This window comes from Thamnophis sirtalis, unplaced genomic scaffold (assembly GCF_051295495.1).
Source record: "Thamnophis sirtalis isolate CommonGarterSnake01/CBP01778 unplaced genomic scaffold, rThaSir2_p1.2 scaffold_4, whole genome shotgun sequence".
NCBI classification, from domain to species: Eukaryota; Metazoa; Chordata; class Lepidosauria; order Squamata; family Natricidae; genus Thamnophis; species Thamnophis sirtalis.
Window position 1 is genome coordinate 7,339,769 of NW_028261384.1, and position 25,209 is coordinate 7,364,977.

At 45.4% G+C, this 25,209-nt stretch overlaps 1 protein-coding gene across 1 annotated transcript; it reads left to right on the forward strand.

The window, feature by feature from the left end:
* Positions 1–2,510: 2,510 nt before the first annotated feature.
* Positions 2,511–19,401, forward strand: MYD88 (MYD88 innate immune signal transduction adaptor). Its single transcript, XM_014054809.2, has 5 exons — positions 2,511–2,946; positions 7,319–7,453; positions 10,868–11,048; positions 13,296–13,387; positions 14,271–19,401. Exons 1-5 carry the CDS (start codon positions 2,610–2,612, stop codon positions 14,423–14,425), a joined length of 900 nt encoding a protein of 299 aa, XP_013910284.2. The 5' UTR covers positions 2,511–2,609; the 3' UTR covers positions 14,426–19,401.
* The last annotated feature ends 5,808 nt before the right edge of the window (positions 19,402–25,209 follow it).

Sequence of the window (25,209 nt, forward strand, 5' to 3'; positions counted from 1 at the left end):
CAGTGCCTGTCAGAGTTCAACTATACCTTGGTGACATATTGGTATAGTCCACTTCCCTGGAAAACCCTTCAGTTACAAAGTCAGAAAGATCAAATAGTAATGAACAAAGGATACATTGTTTCAAAAAAGGAACTTCAGGCTCTGGCTTCCAAATGGCAGATTCCACTTTTTCATACTTTCATACTTTTCTCAATTTTATGGAAAATAAAAAATCTTTAATTGTCTTTGGTGGGATTTAATAACAAATAGAAGGGAGAATTTGTTAAAATCAAAAAAGAGAGTTTTAATTTAAGCCAAAAAAATAAGGTGGTAAAAAATAGCGGGGGGAAAATCGATTCATTCACTTCATGCGGAGAAACAGGAAACATTGCAATCACTTCAATCCACAAAGTATCGTTACAAGAAAGAACCAAAACTTTCCAAGGCAGTCCAATAAGTATTAAATTTGCCACTTTATTCTTTTACTTAAAGGACTAATTTATCTTTTTTTTTTTAAAGTTTCTTTGGGCAATCTTTCTCAAAGTAAAAAAAAAAACCTCACCTGATGGACTCACTTTCACTTCCTTCCTTCTGGAGCCGTCTCCAACTTCGTCAGCCTGGGGGCTGCCTGTTTGCCGCCGGCTTGAAGTGCTTCCCTTGGGTCAATCAGGGACTTTGCGGTGTCCCTGAGACCAGCAAGGCTTTGCCTTCCTGATCACCGTCTCTCCAGGATGGTTTAGGTCCTGCTGGACCGTCCAGTGGCAAAAGTGTCAACAGCAGTGTCTGACTGTCGAGACCGCACATTGTGTTGTTGCGACGTTGGCTCCTCCTTTTCTCCCAACATCTTCTTAAAGACTTACAACCATTTTTTTTCAAACATTGCAGCATCCTCACGGTCACATAATCAAAATTTGGATGCGTGAAACTTGCATGCATTTATGTCGGCTGCAGTATTGTGACCTTTTGGCAATCGAAGTCAGTGGGTACGCCCTATTCACTTAACAACCATGTTACTCACTTAACTGCTTAATCACTTAGCAATTATGGCAAGGAAGGTCATAAAATGGGGCAAAACTCACTTAACAGCTGTCTCACTTAGCAAATGAAATTTTGGACTCAATCCAACTAAGCTCTGGTTTGCTTAACCCTTGTTAGGATTGATTTAATGCGCCCCTTCAGGGGTGAGGTCTGGAGAGCTTTAAACTGTCAACTTTGGCAGATTTGTGGAATTCACACATGTTGCAATGTGTTACCCAACCCCTAAATTATATTTAGAATAGAATAGCATAGAATATTTATTTATTTATTTATTTATTTATTTATTTATTAGACTTATATACCGCTTCATAGGGCTTTCAGCCCTCTCTAAGCGGTTTACAGATTTTTTAGCAAATTGAGTCAGCAAATTGCCCCCACAGGCTGGGTGCTCATTTCACCCACCTCAGAAGGATGGAAGGCTGAGTCGACCTTGAGCCGGTGAGATTTGAACCGCTGAACTGCAGATAACAGTCAGCTGAAGTGGCCTGCAGTACTGCACCCTAACCACTGCGCCACCTCGGCTCCTACAGAATAGAATAGAATAGAATAGAATAGAATAGAATAGAATTCTTTATTGGCCAAGTGTAATTGGACACACAAGGAAATTATCTTTGGTGCAGATGCTCTCAGCGTACATAAAAAGACAAGATACATTCGTCAAGAATCATAAGGTACAGCACTTAATGATAGTCATAGGGTACAAATAAACAATCAGGAAACAATCAATATCAATATAAATCGTAAGGATACAAGCAACAAAGTTACAGTCCTGCAGTCATAAGTGGAAGGAGATGGGGGATAGGAATGATTTCAATGCTAATTCCTACAAAAATCTTTTTTTTTTAAGGGAAGGGAGATTACGTGTTAAATAAAAGGGGTGGTTCTCTGTTTTCTTTTAATTTTCTTGCAGCAGGCAGTGGAAAGAATGTTCTTCGAGATCCAGGGGTCCTTCTACAGAATAGTCGAAATTTATCAAGGGAAGATCAAATTTAGAACTAAGGAGGAATTTCCTGATAGAATATTAATCAAGGTAACTTCTCGCCTCCAGAAATTGTGAATGCTCCAATATTGGAAGTTTTTAAGAAGAGATTGGACACGTATTTCTCTGAAACGATCCTATAGATAAGATGTCCTGCCCAAGCAGGGGGTTGGACTAGAAGGCCTCTAAGGTCCCTTCCAACTCTGTTATTCTGTTCCGTCGGTTGGGTCTCTTGCTCTACAAGGCCAATTTCACTCGTTCCCCTCCGGAGAACGTCTCCAAACGCCCAGACAGCCCTTCCCACCTGGCCCCGAGCGAGGATGCCGGGTGGTGTAGTTCATCTACATCTGGAAGACTTCGCTCGCCTTCTCCACGCGGGGAAATAGTGCCCGGACTTCAACTCCCGTCAACCCCAGCCCTGCAGCTGCCCTGCTTCTCCAGCTGCGCAAGCGGCGCGCAACCCAGAGCCGCCGTGCGCCCAAAGCGAAACCTGCTGGGCGGAGATGGCTCCGCCTTTGCTTCTGCGCTGTCGCTGGAACGGTGTTGTGTAAGCGGCTAAGCTAAGCAACCATAGCTTGGCCAGCCCGAGCAAGACCCAGCCCGAGCCGGGGCCATGGCTGGAGAGGTGACCAAATGCTTTGGGGGCGAAGCGGAGACGTCGGAAAGTGCCGCGGTGCCGCTGGTGGCGCTGAATTACAATGTGCGCCGCCGGCTGTCTCTCTTCCTCAACCTGCGCGCCCCGGTGGCGGCCGACTGGGCGACGCTAGCGGAGGAGCTGGGCTATGAATACCTGGAGATCAAGCACTTCGAAGCCCAGCGGGACCCCACCGGCGTCCTGATGGACGACTGGCGGGCGCGGAGCCCCGGCGACGCTACGGTGGGGCGCCTCCTGGATCTGCTGCGCCTCCTGGGGCGCCAAGACGTCCTCACCGACCTGGGAGCCAGCATTGGTGAGCGCCCGGCCGCATAGGAGTGGGGAAGGTCGCTATCCGAGGGACGGGGCGGGACGGGGTGTGCCCTGCTTTGGGAAGCCCACTGTTGAAAGGGGATCGCTGCGCGGTAGCCTGCGATGAGCGTTGGGTAGGGGTCCTGAAATTGCCGCTTCCTCGGGTCGCCTTGGTAGAATCCCAGCTTACCTCTTCAAGCGGAAGTCTTCAAATTTGGCAACTTTAAAACTCTGCTGGCTGGAGAACTCTGGGAATTGAAGTCCACAAGTCTTAAAGTTGCCAAGTTTGGGGACTCCTGCCCTAAAGGGTGACACTTGGGGTCTGCTTTGTTTTGCAACGCTCGTGCGCGTTCCGTCCCAGCTATATTCTAATCTCGGATCAATAGAGGCAAGCGAAGTTGGGTGGAAGTGTCCCCATGTTGAGTAGCTTACCTGTCAGGGACAGGTGTGGGGCTGAAGGTTGATGGGCGGGGAGAATGGCTGAAATGTTGCGTAAATCTGCCTTCCCATCTAATTGGAGGCAATTTCTACAAAAGGAAGGCAAAAAAAAAAAAAATAACCCACCCTTGTGAGTATTTCATTGTCATTTCCTGCTTACACATTCCCACCACCACATCCTGTTTCAAGGCTGTGGGCTTACAGTAAATCAATCCAGTCAATCACTTTTCCCAACTAATGCAATTTATTAAAACCAAAGTTTTCGTGAGCATCTGGTGTGTTCCTGGTCTCCCAGATTTTAGTGTTACGTTCCCCTGGTCTGGGCGCCTTCCAGATGTGTGAGAACTTCCAACTGTCAGAATTCATAGCCATGGCTAGGCAGCAAGCCCACCTCTCCAGAGGGTATCCGAAATAGGGAATACTGGTTTAATGGTATTAAAAGGAAAACAATATTTGAACACTCCAGTCCGGATGGTTGACTTTGATGGGAAAATTTAGTTGTTCCTTTTAAAGTTGTTTCAGTTTTTACATCGCTGTTGTGGGTGGCTGAAATCTTTCGGCAAATGCCATCATTTTAAGATAGAAATTATCTCTCTAAAGTACAGGTAGCCCTCGACGTACACTGAAAAAAGTTACTTATGACCATTTTTCATACTTACAACCGCTGCAGCAAACCTAATGTCACGTGATTCAAAATTCAGTAGTTAACTTTAGTTGTTAAGTTTGTAACTACAATGGTTAAGTGAATCCAAATGCTCCATTGACTTTGTTTTTCAGAAGATTGCAAAAGGGTTCACAAGATACCCCCCCCCCAGAACACTGCAACCCTCATAAATATTAATCAGTTGCCAAGTAGCTGAATTTTGATCACATGACCATGGGGGGATGCTGCAATGGTCATAAGGTTGAAAAATGGGCATGTCACTTTTTTCTGTGCCGCTATAACTTTGAATGGCCACTAAATGAATTGTTGTAAGTCAAGATCTATCTGTATTGTTGTCATTATACAGACAACAATGTGTAATCACAGCTGCCAATTCAATTATTATTTATAGTACTGTAGAAAGTTAGCACCCATACCTCTCCTAGAAGAATGAAATATTTTGAGAAATATTAAAAGGGCAGAATATTATATTTCCCTGGATGAGAAAAGGAGAAACATGTACACTATATTGCCAAAAGTATTTGCTCACCCATCCAAATAATCAGAATCGGGTGTTCCAATCACTTCCATGGCCACAGGTGTATAAAATCAAGTACCAAGACTGTTTTTACAAACATTGGTGAAAGAAGGGGTCTCTCTCAGGAGCTCAGTGAATTCCAGCGTGGAAGTGTGATAGGATGCCACCTGTGCAACAAATCCAGTCGTGAAATTTCCTCGCTCCTAAATATTCCAACTGTCAGCTGTATTATAAGAAGGAGGAAGTGTTTGGGAACGACAGCAACTCAGCCACGAAGTGGCAGGCCAGGTAAACTCATGCAACATCAGTGTGTGACCTCACAAATGCGCTTCTGGAAGAAGGTTCCACCACAAAACCGCGTTCGACTAAAGCGCGCTCGACGAAACCGCGTAGCTGACGTCATCAACAGGGCGACAACAGCGCGGAGACAGAAGCACGCTGTAAACACTAAACCTAAAATTAACACCTAAACCTAAACCTAACCCCCCTAAACCTAATCCTAATCCTAACCCTAAACCTAACCCTTAACATAACCCTAAACCTAACCCTAAACCTAATCCTAACCCTTAACCTAAACCTAACCCTAACCCTAACCCTTAACCTAACCCTAAAGCTAACCCTAAAGCTAACCCTTAACCTAACCCTAAACCTAACCCTAAACCTAACCCTTACCTTAAGTTGAATCGGCTTGCTTTCAAAGCGCTATTTAAAGCGCCCTTCTTTCTTTGCGCTCGCTGTTGTCGCCCTGTTGATGACGTTAGCGACGCGGTTTAATCTGGCGCGGCTTAGTCGAGCGCGGTTTTGTCGTGCCACGCTGGAAGAATGGTCAAAGATTCCCATAAACGCACTCCTGAACCTTGTGGACAGCCTTCCCAGAAGAGTTGAAGCTGTTATAGCTGCAAAGGGTGGACCGACGTCATATTGAACCCTGTGGATTAGGAATGGGATGTCACTTACACTAAGTTCATATGCGAGTAAAGGCAGGTGAGCGAATACTTTTGGCAATATAGTGTATTTGGAAAACAAGCCCTCACCTTCCTTAATAGCCCGCAGCAGATGTCAGCACTTAAGAGTTAAAGAGATAGATTGCTCTATTCATAAAGATATACCCTCACCCAAGATCCAACCAAGGTAGGATTAACCCTCAGCCACAATAGGAATTGGCCAACGCCCCTTCATTGCATCACCCTCCAAACTTCAACCAAACTTAGCTTAGACAAAAACATCTAGGATTTGTACTTTGCTTATAGAGCCAGCTATGACCCATACATAACCCCAATATGTCGCCATGGGAGTCTGACAACAGCCAATAGAATATATCTTCTTGCACAGGAACAGGAAGCTCAAGTCCAAAGCTCAATAGAAGGTATAAAATCAGCGGTGGGTTTCACATTTTATAACCACTAGTTTGTTGTGCACGCCACACTTCATGCATGCGCCTGGCCTTCCACACATACACTTCGTTCACGTGCACGCTTTCCGTGCATGCGCCCTCCCTCAAAAATGTGCCTAAATTGGACAGCATAGAGTCGGGCCAGGGGAATGGGCCCACCTGCAATTTCCGCTACCGGCTCGGGCTAACCGGTCTGAACCGGCTGAATGACACCTCTATAAAATCCCCTCACACTCAACTCCATGTCTTCAGTTGCACCAGAACTACAGCATGTGGTTCTGTGCATCAGTATATAGCAATAGCAATAGCTATAATAGACTTATATGCCGCTTCATAGGGCTTTCAGCCCTCTCTAAGCGGTTTACAGAGTCAGCATATCGCCCCCACAGTCTGGGTCCTCATTTCACCCACCTCGGAAGGATGGAAGGCTGAGTCAACCTTGAGCGGGTGAGATTAGAACCGCCGAACTGCAGATAACAGTCAGCTGAAGTGGCCTGCAGTACTGCACCCTAACCCACTGCGCCACCTCGGCTCTTGTAGATGGAGCCACGTAACAATCAGCCTCCATTTTGTCTCCAGTGCCTTTCTCTTGGCTTGGAACTCAACCAGATGGATATTTCTTCCAAAACTAGTACTTATTAAATTATTTTCAGATAATATATGTTTGGGGATCAGTGGACAGTCTTGAAATTTCATGAAGGGGGATCCCTGACTTAGACCAATAGTCCTCCATCTTTGCAGCTTGGCTGGGTGTGTGGGAGAAGGCAACTGGACTGTGCATGCAGTGGGCTGAGATCCATGCGTGCTCACCTGCATGCAGCCTTTGCCCAAGTAGTGGGCTGGCATGCATGCATGCAAATGCCCGCCAGCCCATTGATTGTGCAAGTTGAGTTGCATATCTGTGCAAGCCAGCCAGACACTTGCGTGGTCCAATTCCGAAGAGGCCACAGATGGGTAATGGGCTGCAGCCTGGGGGGTTAGCAATAGCAATAGCAGTTAGACTTATATACCGCTTCATAGGGCTTTCAGCCCTCTGTAAGCGGTTTACAGAGTCAGCATATCGCCCCCAACAACAATCCGGGTCCTCATTTTACCCACCTCGGAAGGATGGAAGGCTGAGTCAACCCTGAGCCGGTGAGATTTGAACAGCCGAACTGCAGAACTGCAGTCAGCTGAAGTAGCCAGTAGTGCTGCATTTAACCACTGCACCACCTCGGCTCATCGGGTTGGAGACCCCTGACTTAAAGGAGGCCATGGGAGCTTATCCCAGTTGGCTATCCCTATCTCCGCTCAACTCCCTCAAGGCATAGCATAGTCCTGGTTTCCGAAAGTTGTTCACCTCTGTGTCTTTCTTGTATTTGCAGAGGAAGACTGTAAGAAGTATCTGCAGAAGAAGCAACAGGAAGAATCGGAGCGACCGGTTCAAGTCCCAGCAGTGGACAGCAGCTTTCCGAGGGCATCCGAAATGCAGGGCATCACGACTCAGGATGACCCCCTTGGTAAATGGTCAGGCCTTTAAATAATTTCAATACAGGTAGTCCTCGACTTACAGCGTTTCATTTAGCGACTGTTCAAAGTTACAACGGCACTGAAGAAAGTGACTTAAGACGTTTTCCACAGGACCGTTGCAGCTCCCCATGGTCAGCAACTGAATTCAGACACTGGGCAACTGGCTCAAATCTATAACGGTCGCAGTGGGGGGGGGTGTCAGCTGATCCCCTCTTGCAACCTTCTGAAAAACAAAGTCAGTGGGGAAGCCAGATTCACTTAACAACCGTGTTGCTAACGTAACACCTGCAAGTGATTCACTGGCAAGGAAGGTGGGGCAAAACTCACTTAACGAATGTCTCACTTAGCAACAGAAATTTGGGGCTCAGTTGTAAGTTGAGGATTACCGGTATTGTAATGTTTTTTTAATCGTTGCTCTTTTTAAAAATATGTATTGTCTTTTCTCTCTTGTCTGATTTTACAGTAGGCTTCCCAGAGTTAAATGGGACTAGGGTAGTTCCCAAATTAAATTATATTTAAGATATTTATTTTAAGATATTTTATAGCAGGCATCTGGAGAGAGGTTGGTTGATTGGTTACCCCACTCGCACATATGTGCTAGTCATTCCTGACTCTAGGGCAGTGTTTCTCAACCTTGTCAACTTGAAGATGTCTGGACTTCAACTCCCAGAATTCCCCAGCCAGCAAATGCTGGCTGGGGAATTCTGGGAGTTGAAGTCCAGACATCTTCAAGTTGACAAGGTTGAGAAACACTGCTCTAGGGGGAGGTGCTCACCTCCGTTTCAAAGCTGAAGAGCTAGTGCTTTCCGAAGACGTCTCCGTGGTCATGTGGCCGGCATGACTAAACACCGAAGGCGCATGGAACGCTGTTACCTTCCCACCAAAGGTGGTTCCTATTTTTCTACTTGCAGTTTTTACTTGCTTTCGAACTGCTAGGTTGGCAGAAGCTGGGACAAGTAACGGGAGCTCACTCCGCTACATGGTGCTAGGGATTCGAACTACTGACCGTTCTGATCAAAAAGCTCAGTGTCTTTGCCACTAAGCCACCGCGTTCCCTGTTCAACTTGTCTTAAGGAGGAAGAAACATACAATTCCACCACTACCTTCTGTAGGAATGAGAGGCATTTCTCCGGACTATCTGTATTTGTAAGCTAGGTAAGAAATTCAACAGGGAAAGCTTCACCAGGCTTCTTCGTACAGGTAGTCCTTGACTTACAACCAGAACTGAGACCAGAATTTCCATTGGTAAGGCAGCTGTGAAGTGGCATGTTCGTGCCCTACTTTACAATTTTTTCCCCATGGTTTTTAAGCGAACCACTGCAGCTATTAAGTAAATCATGTGGTCCTTAAGCGAATCTTGCTTTCCCCATTGGCTTTGCTTGTTGGAAGCTGGATGGGAAGGTCACAAATGGTGACCACGTGACCCCCGAGGATCCTCATTCTATGCCAAGCAACCAAATTTTGGTCACATGACTGCCGGGAATGTTGCACTGGTTGTAAGTGCGAGGTTGTAAGTCACATTATTCATTGCTGTTGTAACTTGGAACAGTCACTAAATGAATGTTTGTTAAGTTTATGACTATTTGTACATCATAGAAAACAATAATATGAATCATTTGATGTTGGCTTAATAGGTATTGGTATTGGTATTTTATTATTTGTATGCCGCCCTTCTCCGGGAGGACTCAGGGCGGCGAACAATTCAAAGGGGGGAAAAAAGGGGGAACATAAAAGACAAAACACAAATAATAAAAGTAAACAACAGTCGCACAACCATACATGTCGAGAGGGGAGGGAACTCATCACCCCCAGGCCTGCCGGCACAGCCAGGTTTTGACGGCTTTTCGGAAGGCCTGGAGAGAGGTGAGGGTCCGAATCCCTGCGGGGAGTTCATTCCAGAGGGCCGGAGCTGCCACAGAGAAGGCCCTCCCCCGGGTAATAGCCAGGTGGCATTGGCTGGTAGATGGCACCCGGAGGAGGCCAACCCTGTGAGATCTAATGGGTCTGTGGGAGGTAATTGGCAGCAGGCGGTCTCTCAAGTACCCAGATCCAATACCATGAAGGGCTTTATAAGTTACGACTAGCACCTTGAAGCGTATCCGGAGACTGATCGGTAACCAGTGCAGCTCGCGGAGGATAGGTGTATTGAGGCCTGCCAATGATTGTAGTCTGTTTGCAAACTCGGTTGAGATTTATTTATGGTTCATGGATGGAATCCATCTGTGGCCTATTTATTATTTGTGCTTGGAGCCATTTATGGTTTATTAATGACTTGTGCATGAACCAACAGTGGTCTGTTTATAATTTGAACATGGAGCCAATTATGGCTTATCTACGGAAACCAAAAACTGTGGCTTAGCACGACAAACAAACCAGTATATGACTAGTTCATTCATTCATTTATATTTCATATTTCTTAGAGAAAAGCTGTAGTTGAAACTAGATTGCTGTGCACTTCCTCTTTGGACAGTTTTGCAAGAAGTAAAGGGACAAGCGTGTTTATCTCTGAACCTCGGATGTTATTGTCCATTTTAGAAAAGGGATTATATCTGTTTATTCTGGATTGGACGCGGTGGCTCAGTGGCTAAAACACTGAGCTTCTTGATCAGAAAGATCAACAGTTCGGCGGTTTGAATCCCTAGCACCACGTAACGGAGTGAGCTCCCGATACTTGTCCTAACTTCTGCCAATCTAGTAGTTTGAAAGCATGTAAAAATGCAAGTAGAAAAATAGGGACCACCTTTGGTGGGAAGGTAACAGCGTTCCATGCACCTTCGGCGTTTAGTCATGCTGAATATTAGAAGGTGCTGAGATGGACAGTTAAGATAAAAAAAGAAGAAACAGAATACTTTTTAACATGGGGTTTATTTTACCAGTAGTTAACTAATAGGAACAGAGATCAGAAACTAAGCAGGATCGAAAAAGATAACAAAAACATTTATTGAAAATTTTGTAAAATGGATAAACTAACTGTGTTATTATTTTGGGATTCATATTGATTTGTTTATTAAGATTACTAGTATTATTATGGTTATTGTTGTATACTTATTTAAAATCAATGGTGCCCAGACAACATGCTGTTCAGATAGACATGGAATTTTTTATGCTTTAAAAAAAAAGTATCAATAAAACATAGAAGCACAAAAATTGTCGTCGTAAGTTGAGGAGCACCTGTACGTGATTGGCAGGATGCCATTACAGCTCACAAATTGGCATCCTGGTGGCTTAAACCAGGGATCTCCAACCTTGGCAACTTTAAGCCTGGATGACTTCAGCTCCCAGAATTCCCCAGCTGGGGAATTCTGGGAGCTGAAGTCTACCAGGCTTAAAGTTGTTAAGGTTGGAGATCCCTGGCTTAAACCAACGTTGACTCTCAGCAACTCTTTCTTCTCTTTATTTTGCAGGGCGCAATCCTGAGTTATTTGACGCCTTCATCTGCTACTGCCAGAATGACATTCCTTTTGTGCAGGAAATGATCCAGGAACTGGAGCAACAAGAACATAAGTTGAAGCTCTGTGTGTTTGATCGGGATGTCCTGCCGGGCACTTGTGTGTGGTCCATCACCAGTGAGCTGATAGAGAGGAGGTGAGTTGAGCAGTGCCTTTGGGGGGGAATCTTGAACTGACCGAAGTCAAGAAACACTTTGGAGGTGCTGGAATTAAAACACAAATTGTGTTGGCTTCAGCACAGAAGGGAGGAACTGTGGCTCTTTTAGGACTTGTGGACTTCAACTCCCAGAATTCCTGAGCCAGCCAGGGTTTAGTATAGGGGTGTCAAACTCAAAGCCCAGAGGCCGGATCCGGCCTGCAGGGTGCTTAGATCTGGCCTGCAGGGCTGCCGTAGAAACAGCAAAGGACCTCCCCTGGTGCCTCTGCCAGTGAAAACAGGACTCGTGAGGGCAGTGGGCGATTCTCCCGGGCTCCGTTTTCACTGGCAGAGGGTTTCAGGAGACTGTCGCAGCAAGAAACGGAGCTCGGGAGCCCATTTTCACAGACATAGCACTTGGGCCCCAACAGGTGCCCCCAATCGTGACCCGACAAATGTGCGCCCGACAAAAGCGTGCCGACAAAAGTGTGCCGACAAAAGCGTGACGTTGAAAGTGCACCCACAAAAGCGCGCCGACAAAACCGCGCTCACAAAAGCATGATTGGGGTTAGGGTAAGGGTTAGGGCTAGGGTTAGGGTTATTACGTTGTTTTCGCGTCCCACTATGTTGTTTGTTGATGGCGCGCTTTTGTTGGCGCGTATTTGTTGGTGTGCTTTTGACGTCACGGTTTTGTCGCCACGGTTTTATCGGCGCGCTTTTGTCGGGCGCGCTTTTGTCGGTGAACCACCCCCAATAGGAGTGACGACGAGCTGGGCACACTGCTCCTGATTCTCCCCCAGGTCAGACACAACCCTGATATGGTCCTCAATGAAGTCAAGTTTGACACCCCTGTTTTAGTAGGAGAGGTGGTGGGCCAGGCAGTTTAGCACTTCTCCAATAAGATTTGGGAGAAGAGATTTCCTATGGGTCCCACTAATGAAAAAGCACAGGTAATCCCCGACTTACAGCGGTTCTTTTAGTGGACCATTCAAAGTTATTACAACGGCACTGAAAAAAATGGAACAGAACCTACATAACAAATTTCTCACCTAGCAACAAAAATTTTGGGCTCAATTGTGGTTGTAAGTTGAGAACTCCCTGTACTTGATAGCAATAGCGCTTAGACTTATATGCCGCTTCACAGTGCTTTCCAGCCCTCTCTAAGTGGTTTAAAGAGTCAGTCTGTTGCCCCTCCGACAATCCGTGTCTTCATTTTACCCACCTTGGAAGGACGGAAGCCTGAGTCAACCTTGAGCTGGTCAGGATTGAACTCCTGGCTGCGGGTAGAGTCAGCCTGCAATACGGTAGTCTAACCACCATGCCACCACAGTTTAGACCAGTAATGGCTAACCTTTTTCAGATCACATGCCACAAGCGGGGGGAGTGCAGGGGAGTCGTGCATGGGTGTGCCCACACCCATAATGCTATGCGCGCGAGCACCTGGCCTCCCCCACCCCCGTTTTTGGTGCGCGATTGACCTGTTTTTCACCCTCCGCAGGCTGCAGAGGCTTTCTAGGAGCCTGATAAGGGCGAAAACAGCCTCCCCTGCCTCCCGGAGACACTCCGGAGCCTTCAGCCTGAAGCCTCCGGAGGGCGAAAAACGTATCCTATGGGCAAACCGGAGGTCACCATTGCTGAACTTCTAAGTTGCCGTAGGGTTGTTTTTTGCCCTCTGGAGCCTTCAGGAGGCTTCCCTGAAGGCTCCAGAGGGCAAAAAATGACACTATGGCCAAACCTTGAAGTTCATTCCTAAACTTCCGGTTTGGCCATAGTGCCGTTTTTCACGCTCTAGAGCCTTCAGGGAAGCCTCCTGAGGCCTCTAGAAGGCGAAAAATGACTGAAAAAGAAGGCTGAAGTCAGTGCACTAACAAATGGCTTTGTGTGCCACCTGTGGCATGCATGCCATAGGTTCACCATCATGGGTTTAGACAGCATTAGCGCATAGACAGGGGAACTGTCCTTGTGTCTAGTTGTTCTGGTGTGCAGTGCTCTATAGCCTCATTTTGAGAGTAGGAGTTGAAACAATTTACGTCCAGGATGCGAGGGGTCTGTAGATATTTTCACAGCCCCCTTTTTGACTCGTGCAGTGTACAGGTCCTCGACGGAAGGCAGGTTGGTAGCAATTGGTTTTTCTGCAGTTCTGATTATCCTCTGAAGTCCGTGTCTGTCTTGTTGGGTTACTGTGACAAACCAGGCAGGGAAAGAAACTCACCCCCAGTGTGTTTCCCGTTCTGTGTGCAACTGCAGGTGTCGGAAGATGGTGGTGGTCATCTCGGATGACTATCTTGACAGTGAGGAGTGTGACTTCCAGACCAAGTTTGCTCTCAGTCTTTCCCCAGGTAAGAGCCCGATCTTTGTGGGAACAAGGTCTGCGGTGAGTCAGGCCACGCTGCCTTGCAGACTTTCAAGTAGTCCTCGACGTACGACTAAAGTTCACCCCAACATGTCCATTCCTAAGCAAGGCGGTTGTTAAGTGAGTTTTCCCCACTTTACAACCGTTCTTGCTACAGTGGTTAAGTGAGTCACTGTAGTTGTTAGGTTAGTAACCCGGCTGTTCAGTGAATCTGACTGCCCTGTTGACTTCGCTTGTCGGAAAGTCGCAAAAGGGGCATCATGTGATCCTGTGGGACACCGCAACCGTCATAAATACCTGCCAGTTGCCAAGCTTCATGATTTTGATCATGTGGCCAAGGGGATGCAGCAACAGTTGTAATTGTGAAAAACAGTCCTACGTCACTTGTCAAGGTTCCAACAGATGCCCTAATTAACTCATGAGTCTCGCCCCGAGATTCAAAAGAAAACCAGTTATTTATTAGGAACAGCATGTCGACATCTACTCCAGTGAGGTCAACACTGCCGCGTAATTTACGGCTCAATTTTGACCCTGTTCCCCCACTCCTCCTCCTCTCAGTCTGTGTCATAAATCACATTTTCCAACGAGGCACTCCCACGGGCTTCGTTGTGTGTGGAATGTGCTCCCCCTTGCTGCCCATGGCAACTCAAGAACAGACTAGAAATGCTTTGAAGTTGACCTCACTTTTTTTCAGCACCGTCACTGAACGAATGACTGTAAGTCGAGGACTACCTGTATTGGACTGCTGTGGGATGGGATGTGTGGCTCAGAACGTCGGTTGGGGAAGAGTGGTGGCCCAGGTGCCTCTTGCTTAGGGCCACAGCCCATGCCTGGTTAGCTCACCCGCCCGTCTCGGCTTCCTTCTGCAGGGGCCCGTCTCAAGCGCCTGATTCCAGTTAAATGCAAAAGCATGAAGAAGGACTTCCCGAGCATCTTAAGGTTCATCACCATCTGTGACTACACAAACCCCGCCACCAAGAAATGGTTCTGGACACGACTGGCCAAATCTCTGTTGCTCCCATGATGCTACTGTGAAAGGTTGAAGCTTCATAACCCAGGAAAATGAGTGGTGGGGGGGACTGCACGAAGGGTGGAAGTCCCAGTAACTTTTCCTTGACTTTTCACCCTGAGGTCAAACAACAACAACAACAACAACAGCGTTTTAACCACACATTCCTGAGAACCGTAAGCTTGGTTTTAGACCAACTTTTATAAATCCACTGGAATGGCCCCCTGCCTCATGTTGGAGTGGGGGGTCTTACAAAGAAGGAACAGCATCCACTCCAACCACTGTGGCGCAGTGGTTAGAGTGCAATACTGCAGGCTACTTCTGCTGATCACCGGCTGCCAGCAGTTCGGCAGATCGAATCTCACCAGCTCAAAGGTCGACTCAGCCTCCCCTCCTTCCGAGGTGGGTCAAATGAGGACCCAGATAGTTGGGGGCAATAGGCTGACTCTGTAAACCGCTTGGAGAGGGCTGTAAAAGCACTGTGAAGCGGTCTATAAAGTCTTAAGTGCTATTGCTATTACATTTCCCACTGTACTGAGATCAGCTGCATTAAACTGCAAATAGGGCTTAAGCACCTGACCCAGCAGACGCAGCTGTTCCTGGGATATTAATCCATATCCCATACCTTTATTTTTTTCCCCACTGCTTTCTTTTTAATTTTTGGCAGAGCCAAGGAACCAAGAAAAACTTGAAACGGACACTTTTAAACCCAGTGGGATGAGAAGCATCAAATACTTTCGCTTAAGAGCACGCTGCCTATGGGTTCTTGTGAAGGAAGGGCCACAAGAACCATCATCCTGTGTTACAGAACCCGCATAGGACCTGTCCTAGACCTGTCCGCACACACAGACGCACACACACACGCACGTACGCCTTAAAGGCTCCTCATCTACCAGAGTGTAGAGATGATTTCTTGGCCAAGTATAAGTGGGAATCATTCACACATAATGCCCTGCCACGAAGCCCAGGTGATAGTGGTTGAGTTTACAAGTGACGCTAAACCAAACATGATTTTTTTTTAAAAAAATTAAACCCTAACACAGGCTGTGCACTTTTAGAACGATTAATCAGTGGAACAACTTTCCTCCAGAAGTTGTGAATGCTCCAACATGGGAATTTTTTAAAGAAGAGATTGGACAACCATTTGTCTGAAGTGGCACAGTTTTTCCTGCCTCAGTAGAGGGTTGGACTAGAAGACCTCCAAGGCCCCTTCCAACTCTGTATGCTCTGTTCCTGTGTGGTTAAATCAAGGTTTATGGCTTAGAGTTACTGTATGTGTAAACATAGCCTGTATTAATGTTCCAAGCAGCCAATTCCTTCTGTCCTGTTTTCAAAGCAGTGGGAGAAAGATGGCCATAATTTAAACAAAATGAGGGTTTTGTGAAATATGACATCATAACACAAATTTTGCAAGCAATGAGTTTGGATGCAGAGCTGTGGTGACTCAGTGGTTAGAATGCAGTGCTGCAGGCTAATTCAGCTGACTGCCAGCTGTCAGCAGTTCGATTCTCAGCAGCTCATGTTTGACTCACCCTTAGAGGTGGGTAAAAATGAGGACCACGATTGTTGGAGGCAAGATGTTGACACTGCAAACCACTTACAGAGGGCTGTAAACTGCACTGTGAAGTGGTAGATAAGTCTAAGTGTTGTTGCTATAATGTTGTCATGGCAGGCATAATGTCACTGTGGCTTCTACTACTACTAACACCAACGGTGACAAGGCTTACGGTCCTGCTGAAACCATGCTTAATTGTTGGATCCCTTTAATTTCACGGGTAAATCAAGCATCATCAAGTTTGGATCCAGCCCGTGATATTCGGAGTAGGAGAGGGGGGGAAAATACTTTTTTTCATTCATCCTCACCCTTGCCAGATGTCTGGAAGGGGTGTGCATGCTATTTCCCCAAGTGCCTTTATAATGCAGTCATTGAACAGGACACTAATCAATAATAAGAGTCTTGCTTATGTATAGTTGAAACTTTCAATTTTTAATCTGTCTCTCCCGGGTTGTGTGCAGGATGGTCAAAATAGTCAAGATGGCCGCCGTGACGATGTAGTCGATGCTCCACCCATTTTTAAGTGCACTTAGCAAGGCAGCCATATTGATTTTTTATTTTTTACCACAGCTTGCAAAACACCTCTCTTATCTATCTCAGGGCCCTCAGGTGTCACGCCAAGCTTCAGCCTTAGGATATATGATATTTAGAAATACTATTTTATGTGTATTTTGGGGTGGCACTTAATAGTTTTGCTTCAGGGATTAACGGCGCTTTTCTATGATTATAGTTAATTCAAATTATTCATTTCTGAGCTGGCACGATCCATTTCTCCTGTTGGCCTTCATAGGCTGGCTTTCGGTTCAGATATTTTAACCATTTGCCCTTCTGCTCTCCCTTTTAGATTATTGTTGTTTCATAGCAGTGGCTGATGTCTTTTAATTCTGAACGGCACTTAATTCTGTAGGAGAGGTGGGGCACAATAGCCCCATTTATGGCTTCTGGACAGCACAGTTGGCTCAGGAATTCTGGGAGTTGAAGTCCACAAGTCAATTAAGGACCATCGTTCCCTCCCTTGTTCTAGAGCAGCGATGGCGAATCTTTTCAGCACTGAGTGCCCGAATCGGAATGCGCATGCATGCGCGTAAGCACTGGAAACCCGAAGACTAGCTGGGCGGAGTGCACATGCCAGTTTTTTGGCTGTTTGGGGGGTGTTTTCAGGCCATTTTTGGCCTGAAAAACAGCCTGAAAACAACCCGAAAAATGGTCTCAAAACAGCCCCAAAATGGCCTGAAAAAGGCCACAGAAACACCCTAAAAACCGCCTGCAAATGGCCTGAGAAAGACCCCAAAACAGGCTAGAAAACACCCCAAAAAACCCGCTTGAAAACAGCTAAAAAAAAAACGCCTGAAAAATGTCCTGAAAAAGACCCCCAAAATGGCCCAGAAAAGGACCCAAAAAATGTCCTGAAAATGGGCAAGAAAACAGCCTTCTTTTTGACCGTTTTTTCATGCCGTTTTCTGGCTCCCGGCACCTGGCAATGGCGCACATGCCCACAGGAAGGTTCTAGGTTCACCATCACGGTTCTAGAGTATCAAAGCCCTTTTAAATATGCTGTCCACAAAATAACGAAAGAAAGAAGTTTCTTATTGGGGGGTTGGTCTCCCTCACTTCAATTTGATTTGTAGTTGATTACCGATGTTTAAAGTAATCCAATTCTCAATTGTTTGGGATAGTTTTTTTTTTCTTTTTGCCAGAGGGAAGGGGGAAGTGGAGATTTAACCTGATTCGAATGAAGGCAGATGTCCACACTCGCAGTAAGAATCGCAGTAAGATTCAAAACAGAGAAACTGTACTTTGAAATTAGCACTTTCTGAAAGAAACTGAGCAAAAATGTCTACATTGCTGGAAACAAAACAAAACAAAAAGACATTAACAAAAGACTACTTATCTTACATTCACGTAAAGTGCATATAATTTTTAATGTTGATTTTAGACAAAAGTACGCAGGGATGCTTCAAATGGGAATTTAAAATGAATATAAAACTGGTTGAATGAGAAACTGATTATTTGTGGGCGAGGTGGCGGGGTGTTTCTCCCTTCCCAGATAAATTCGATGATGGTTATAAACAATGTGCCAATGCAAAGGTAATAATTAACCCAGGTTTACTGAGAATTATCTGGATTTATTTATGTTTGGCTTAGCATGTGTTGGAAACTTTTTTTTTTTTTTGTATTTTACTATCTGTTGTTGAAACTAATATTGCTATACAGGTAGTCCTTGATTTACAACCACAATTGGGATCAGAATTTCCATTGCTAACCAAGGCAGCTTTAAGTGAGTTGCACCGGATTTTAGCACCTTTTTTTTGGCCATGTTTGTAAAGCAAATCACAGCACTTATTAAGTAAATCATCTGGTCATTAAGCAAATACAGTTTCCCCCATTTGTCTAACTTGTTGGTGGAACGGCTTCCATCCAGAAATAGGTGATACTCCAACATTGTTGGAGTATCAGTTTTTAAGAAGAGATTGGACAACCGTTTGCTTGAAATGATACAGGGTTTCCTGCCCGAGCAGGGGTTAGACTAGAAGACCTCCAAAGTCCCTTCCAACTCTTGTTATTATTGGAATCTGGCTAGGAAGGTCACAATTGGCAATTACATGAGCCCTGGACATTGTAACCATTGTAAATACGCATTGGCTGCCAAGCACCTGAATGGTGTGAGAGTTGTAACTTCAAGGGCTGGTCATAAGTCATTCTTTCCAGTGCCTTTGTGGCTTGAATTGACACTAAACAAATGGCTGTCAGCTAAGGACTACCTGTGATGCACATTTGGTTCTGTAAATGTAGATTTCAAAATCTCGCCTTCAAATTCAGGACAGGTAGCTTGGAAATGAGAAAGAGAAGCCATTTGCAAAAGAAGAGGGAGTGGTGTGTTTTTTATTTTTTTAAAAAAACATTTTTTTAATGAAATGGGTCGGAAATTTGACATCTAAATTCGCCATTTGCATTTCTCCGAGGGATGTTTCACATTTTGCCTCCAGAAGTTGTAGATATTCCACCACTGGAAGTTTTTTTAAAAAGAGATTGGATCGGCCATTTGAAATGGTACGGGAGTTCCCTTCTTGAGCAAGGGGGTTGGACTAGAAGACCTCGGAGGCCCCTTCCAGCTCTGTTTTTCTGTTAACTTCGTAGAACTTCAACCAACTGTACTTCATGATAATGCCTATCTTATATTAAAAAAAAAAACCTTGCAGATGGAAAGATCATGCTTGTTCGACTTCCTTATAGATCTGGACCAAGATCAAAATCGCATTTATCGACTGTTTATTCTGTGTATTTTCCGTGTTTAGTGTTTCTGTGTATTTTCCGTGTTTAGTGTTTCAATTTTCTACTATTTTTTGGGTGTTTTTAGTCTGTTGGGCAAGATTCTGAGCACATTTGGGATAGAAAAATATTTTTAATAATTGCATTTAAGCATTGACTACCCTGACATGTTGTTGAGTCTAATTATTGAGCCAAGCTTACTCTGTTTACCCATCGGCAGATATAAAAATTGCCATCTGTGTTTTCCGTGGACAAAGAAAAAGAACGGCTTGTCTCACGCCCAGCCCTGATATCTAACAACCCATCATATAAAAGCAATATTTACTTCCTCAATTTATTCCACACATTGATTAGTCATACATTTTATGCAACTGACCTGCGTCCATTTTCCAATTCAGCCAAACTTAAAACTCTGTTAATTTTATGGAGCTCCAGTTTTCTTGCAACACTATGGAACCGTGTTTTTTTTTTCCGTTTCCTCTAAGATGTTTCACAATTTATCCTGTTCCTTTTCTCCATCTAATTTCTCCTGTCTTCTCTTTGATCGGCAAAGCTCTTGGGTTTTCTCGCCACATTGCAGCTAGTGCTCGACTTAGTGACCATTTAGTGACTGTTCAAAGTTACAACGGCACTTAAAAATCTGACTTACGGTCATTTTTCACGACTATTGCTCCATTTCCCCATAATCACGTGACCAAAATTGGAAACTGGAATGTACTTAAGACTGTTGCAATGTCCCGGGGTCATGTCAAAAGAAGGACTCAGGCGTGATATTATCGTGTTGCAATGTCTCAAGGGCTGCCCCAAAGAAGAGCGGGTTAACCTATTCTCCAAAGGGTTACCTGAGGGCAGGACAAGAATCAATGGGTGGAAACTAATTGAGGAGAGAAGCAACCTAGAACTAAGAAGAAATTTCCTGACAGTTAATGAGTGGAACCACTTGCCTCCAGAAGTTGTGAATGCTCCAACACTGGAAGTTTTTAAGAAGATGTTTGATAACCATTTGCCTGAAGAGTATAGGGTTTCCTAAGCAGGAGGTTCGACTGGAAGACCTCCAAGGTCCCTGCCAACTCTTATTATTCTAAAAAACACACACTGTCTTTCGTAAACTCCTTGACCCATTTTTACACTTGGCCAGATCTTCAGAAGTATTAGGTCAAAAGAGAGAATTTGCAGCCTTTTAGAAATGGCAGCTTGGCTGGGAGTGAGGGATGCTGGGAAGTATAGTTCTGCAATGCCTGGATCTCCTTTGATTGATTAGTTTGGGGCTCCAGCTTCCTAGCCAAAGGAACCGGTGCTCAGTGCAGAGTCTGCTCACACAGTGTTTTTCGAAGTTGGCAACTTTTAAGATGTATGGACTTCAACTCCCAGAATCCTCTAGTCGGCACACTGCATTCCAGATTCTGGGAGTTCAAATCCACGCATCTTAAAAGTTGCCAATGTTGAAAAATGTGGCACTAGTGTGCATTTGTTTTATTATCAGCCGCCCAGCAGCACGTGACTTTGGGACCTAACCACCCATTCAAATGAGAAGAAAAATAAACGACAATTTAAAACAGCACAATGTGTTTGGAGCAATGAAATAACGGCTTACTAGAAGGACAACTTAAGAAGCAGTCTGGCTTAAGAAGGAGCTCAAATCAAATGTCCATTTAGCCTCTGCCTGAAAACATCCCAGGACGAAGGGCTGCTGGTTTGAAAGGGGTAAAAGAGACCATCTATATCAATGATGGCTAACCTTTTTTATGTTGTGTGCTGAAAGGGCGCGAACACCCATAATGCAATGCACACGCAACTCCCCATGCATCCCATGTGCTTCCCTTTGCATGCATGCAACCCACCATGTGCCCCATGTGCTTTCCTGCATTTCCCCAGTGCTTGCACATGCAAACCCCCCCATTCCCCCACAGATGCATGTGACCCCCGTGTGTGCCCCGCCCCTGCGCATGCGCACATGTCCCCTGCATGCACCCTTCCCTTGTGCATGCATGTCAGAGACCTGAAAACCAGCTGGTCGGTGGGAGGCGTGCGTACATGCGCGGTGCAACTGAGCTGGGGTGACGGCTTGCGTGCCCACAGAGAGGGCTCTGCGTGCCATGGGTGCCACAGGGTTCGCCATCACGGATCTAGGTTAAAATTGAACAACCCTCCCTCAACAGGAGGAAGAGTAAGGCACCACCTACCTCAGTGCTGGTGAATGTTTTTGGCACCGAGTGCTCAAACCGGAATGTGTGCGCATCTGCGAGCGCGAGAGTGCTGGAAACCCAAACGCCAGCTGGCTGATAAACATGCGTGTGCCGGCCAGCTAGTCTTCTGGCACATGCATGCACCCTGGCACCAGAAGCGCAAAGACTAGCTGGCCACTCTGTGCATACCTAGTTTTTTTGGCCGTTTTATAGGCCGGTTTTGGGGGGCAAAATTTTTGGCCATTTTCCGGTGCCCACAAAGACCAGCTGGCACCAGAAACCAGAAGAACATCTGGCGAACAGCAGGGCTCTAGGTACCACCTCGGGCACATGTCATGCCATCATGGACTTATCTCCTTTGTACAATGCAACTCTTTCAAAAGTTCCAAGAAGGTTCCACCCACATTTGCTCTCTGATTCAGGTGACCCTGAAGGGCACAGGTAAACCCCCCAAGTGGCCTCAGTGACTCTCAGAGAGAGTACTAATGACCAGATGACTACAAAGAGATATAATCCTTCCATTTCCCCCCACTCCCAACTTTCCTGTGAGAACCTATCCTTCCATCCACCACCACCACCACTCAGTCAGAACTCATGAAGCTTCTTGGATGAGAAGTAAGATGTCTTCTTCCTCAAGGAAAAAAACAGTCCAGTTGTGTTTTGAAAAAGCACCTTTGAGACAAGTATGACCTTGATGACTGAGAATCCACGTAGAAATTCCCAGAATGAAGAACTCAAGTAGCAGCCAGTTCCACTGGCCAATAATCTGAACAGTAAAGACATTCCTCCTGCTGCCTCTTTCCTTGTAATTCTTTCTGGTCTTATTCTCTGGGTTAGCAGAGAATAAGTTCACTTTTTCCGATATTTGGAGACTATTCTTACCTTTCTGCCACTTGCCATCACATACCCATCTCTTTTAAACATTGTTTATCAGAGGGACAAGGTGGCTCAGTGGCTAAGACATTGAGCTTGTTAATCAGAAAGTTCGGTAGTTCGGTGGTCCAAATCCTGAATGCTGCGTAACGGAGTGAGCTCCCGTTACTTCTCCCAGCTTCTGCCCACCTAGCAATTGGAAAGAAATGTAAAAATGCAAGTAGAAAAATAGGAACCACCTTTGGTGGCAAGATATCCGTGCGCCTTCGGTGTTTAGTCATGCCGCCTACATGACCATGGATACGTCTTCGGACAATGCTGGCTCTTTGGCTTTGAAACAGAGATGAGCACCGCCCCCTAGAGTCTGGAACGACTAGCACATATTTGCAAGAGGAACCTTTACCTTTATCAGTCTTAATTTCCAGAACTCGTTAAAAATGTTAAACGAAGAGAACTGTGTTAGTTTACAATAGCCGAAATTCAAGAGGCTGCTTTCTGCCTAATAAAGTTTGTTGAAAAGCAGAAGCTTTTTAAAAGATAAAATGTGCTGTTCGGAAACTGCCTATAAGAGTCCTTCCAAATTTCCCACCGTCGCTTTATTTGGCAAAACTTGGTTCTGTTTGAGAGAGTGGATTTTGCCAACACCTGCAGTGGCAACTTGTGTTTTTCTCGGTAGCAACCGAGCCAAGAGTTTTCATTTCTCTTTCCTATCTCTTTGTCCAGATCTGTTACTGACGTGGTTTTCCTTCACTGAGAACACTTGGGGGGGAAAGAAAAGATGCCCTCAAAATCCTTAGGTTGCAACGTTGCAGAAAAACATTGCTAAAAATAGGCAATGATATGCAGAATGGTGTGGATGTGCTGCTATGATAAAGGCTCAGAAGATGGAATAGAAAAATGGTGCCCACCAAGAAAGCTTGGAGGATCTCATTGGCTTGCAGGAAATTAGCACCCACCCCTCTCCTGGAAAAATGAAATATTCTAGGAAATATTAGAAAGGCAGAATATTATATTTCCCTGGATGAGAAATGGAGAAGCATGTTTTTTTTTGAAGCAATTTGCAATTTCGCAATTTAATGGGTTTATATGCTGTCCAATCCCGGGGGACTCCGGGCGGCTTACAAATACAAAATGAAATAAAATACACACAGGGGGAGAATGCAAACAATACGAACAATTTTTAAAAAACACAACATACATTCGGCTTAATTGGGGGTTGAACCTGATTCGAAAATCAGCAACCCCAGGCCTGTCGGAACAGCCAGGTTTTGGTGGCTTTTTGGAAGGCCGCGAGGGTGGGAAGGGTCCGGATCTCTGCTGGTAGCTCGTTCCACAGAGCCGGAGCCGCTACAGAGAAGGCTCTCCCCCGAGTGGTCGCCAGTCGACATTGTCCGGTTGATGGCACCCGGAGGAGGCCTAGCCTGTGAGTTCTTATTGGACGGATAAGAAAGGCAGAAAGCAGACTCACTCTTAATAGCACCCACCCTCCTCCACAGCCCACTTAAGGGATACAGAGATAGCTAGGTCTATTCATAGGCAAATGCCCTCACCCAAGATCCAACAAAGGTAGGATTTACCCATCTAGCAACAGAACTCACCGCATGGCACCTGGGAAGATTACATCACCCAGCAAGGCTCAACCAAGCTTGGGACTCAAAGCACAACGCACAAGGCTACCCCTGCATGGCCCCATGGGAGTCTAACAACCAATCAGAATAAAAGCTCAAATTAAAAAGCCCAGAGAGGGCATAAAATCCGGGCACTCTCAGCATCTCTTCCCTTTTTCTTCAAGGAACGTGATTCTGTTCGTCAATTAACCAAGCAACTTCCATGAATCCAGTCTTTTTCCCCCACTTGGAACTGAACGCAGGAGGACATTTCCTTCCAATAGGCTTAAAAAAACATTGCACTGCAAGTGATCCTTGACTTAACAACCCTAATTGAACCAAGAATTAACCGTAATTAATTAATCGTCATTGTGGTTGTAAGTCAAAGCATCACAGGAGCTGATCTAATTGCATATTCTTTTTGCTGCTGTTAAGTGGATGCCAGAATCGTTGAGTGAGTCAATTTTCTCCAATAACGGATTCTTGCTGGAACCAGAAAGTAAATGCCAAAAACGGGCAAAAGGAAATTCAGATTGAAGTCGTGTGACTGCTGGGAGCTGCAAGCAGCTGTAAAAGTAAAAGGCAGTTTGCCAAGTGCCCAAAATGCAACCACGTGACTTGGATTGGGTGTAACTTTAATTATTCCAAAAATAGATTGTTAAGTAACTCTGGGGAGATGTGTTGTAACTTCAAACTGTCATATATACACAATTCATATTGAAATATTTTTTTTAAAAAAGAACACTAATACTAACATAATTTTTTAAAAAAAAGGCAAAGAGAAAGCAAAAACTGCAAGATAGGAAAAGCGTTGAAGAAAAGTAGAAAATACAAAGTGGCTTTGTAAATATACAATTATATTTTAACTCTCCGAAGTTACATGGTAACTGTCTTCTTTCTTTCTATAATCTATCCCAGGGGTCAGCAGCCTGTGGCTCTGGAGCTGCATGTGGCCCTTTCATCCTTCTGCTGCGGCTCCCTATCGCTAGTCAGCGCCACAATTTTGAGAGGAGCTTCCGGTTGGGTGTGTGTGTGTGTGAAGCAGGGTGTGCTAGGAGGAAACTCTATGGCAGGGGGCAGGTTTTCCGGTCAGCTCCACAATTGATAGGGCTTTCGGTTAGGACAGGTAGAGGAAAAAGGACGCAGTGCTAGGAGGAGACTCTATGGTGGGAGAACCGGACTTCTGGTTGGTTCCAGAATTGAACAGGGGGCTTCCGTTAAGTCTCTTTGAGTGCTTAAGGTTGCTGACCCTTGATCTATCCCATCCTTAAGGCCATAAATCACAAATTATTTTTTTCTAAATTTAAG

Coding starts and splice junctions, on each gene's coding strand:
- MYD88 (XM_014054809.2), top strand. CDS start 2,610: ATGGCTGGAGAGGTGACCAAATGCTTTGGGGGCGAAGCGGAGACGTCG. Junction 7,454..10,867: donor GACTCAGGATGACCCCCTTG/GTAAATGGTCAG, acceptor TTTATTTTGCAG/GGCGCAATCCTGAGTTATTT. Junction 13,388..14,270: donor TGCTCTCAGTCTTTCCCCAG/GTAAGAGCCCGA, acceptor TTCCTTCTGCAG/GGGCCCGTCTCAAGCGCCTG.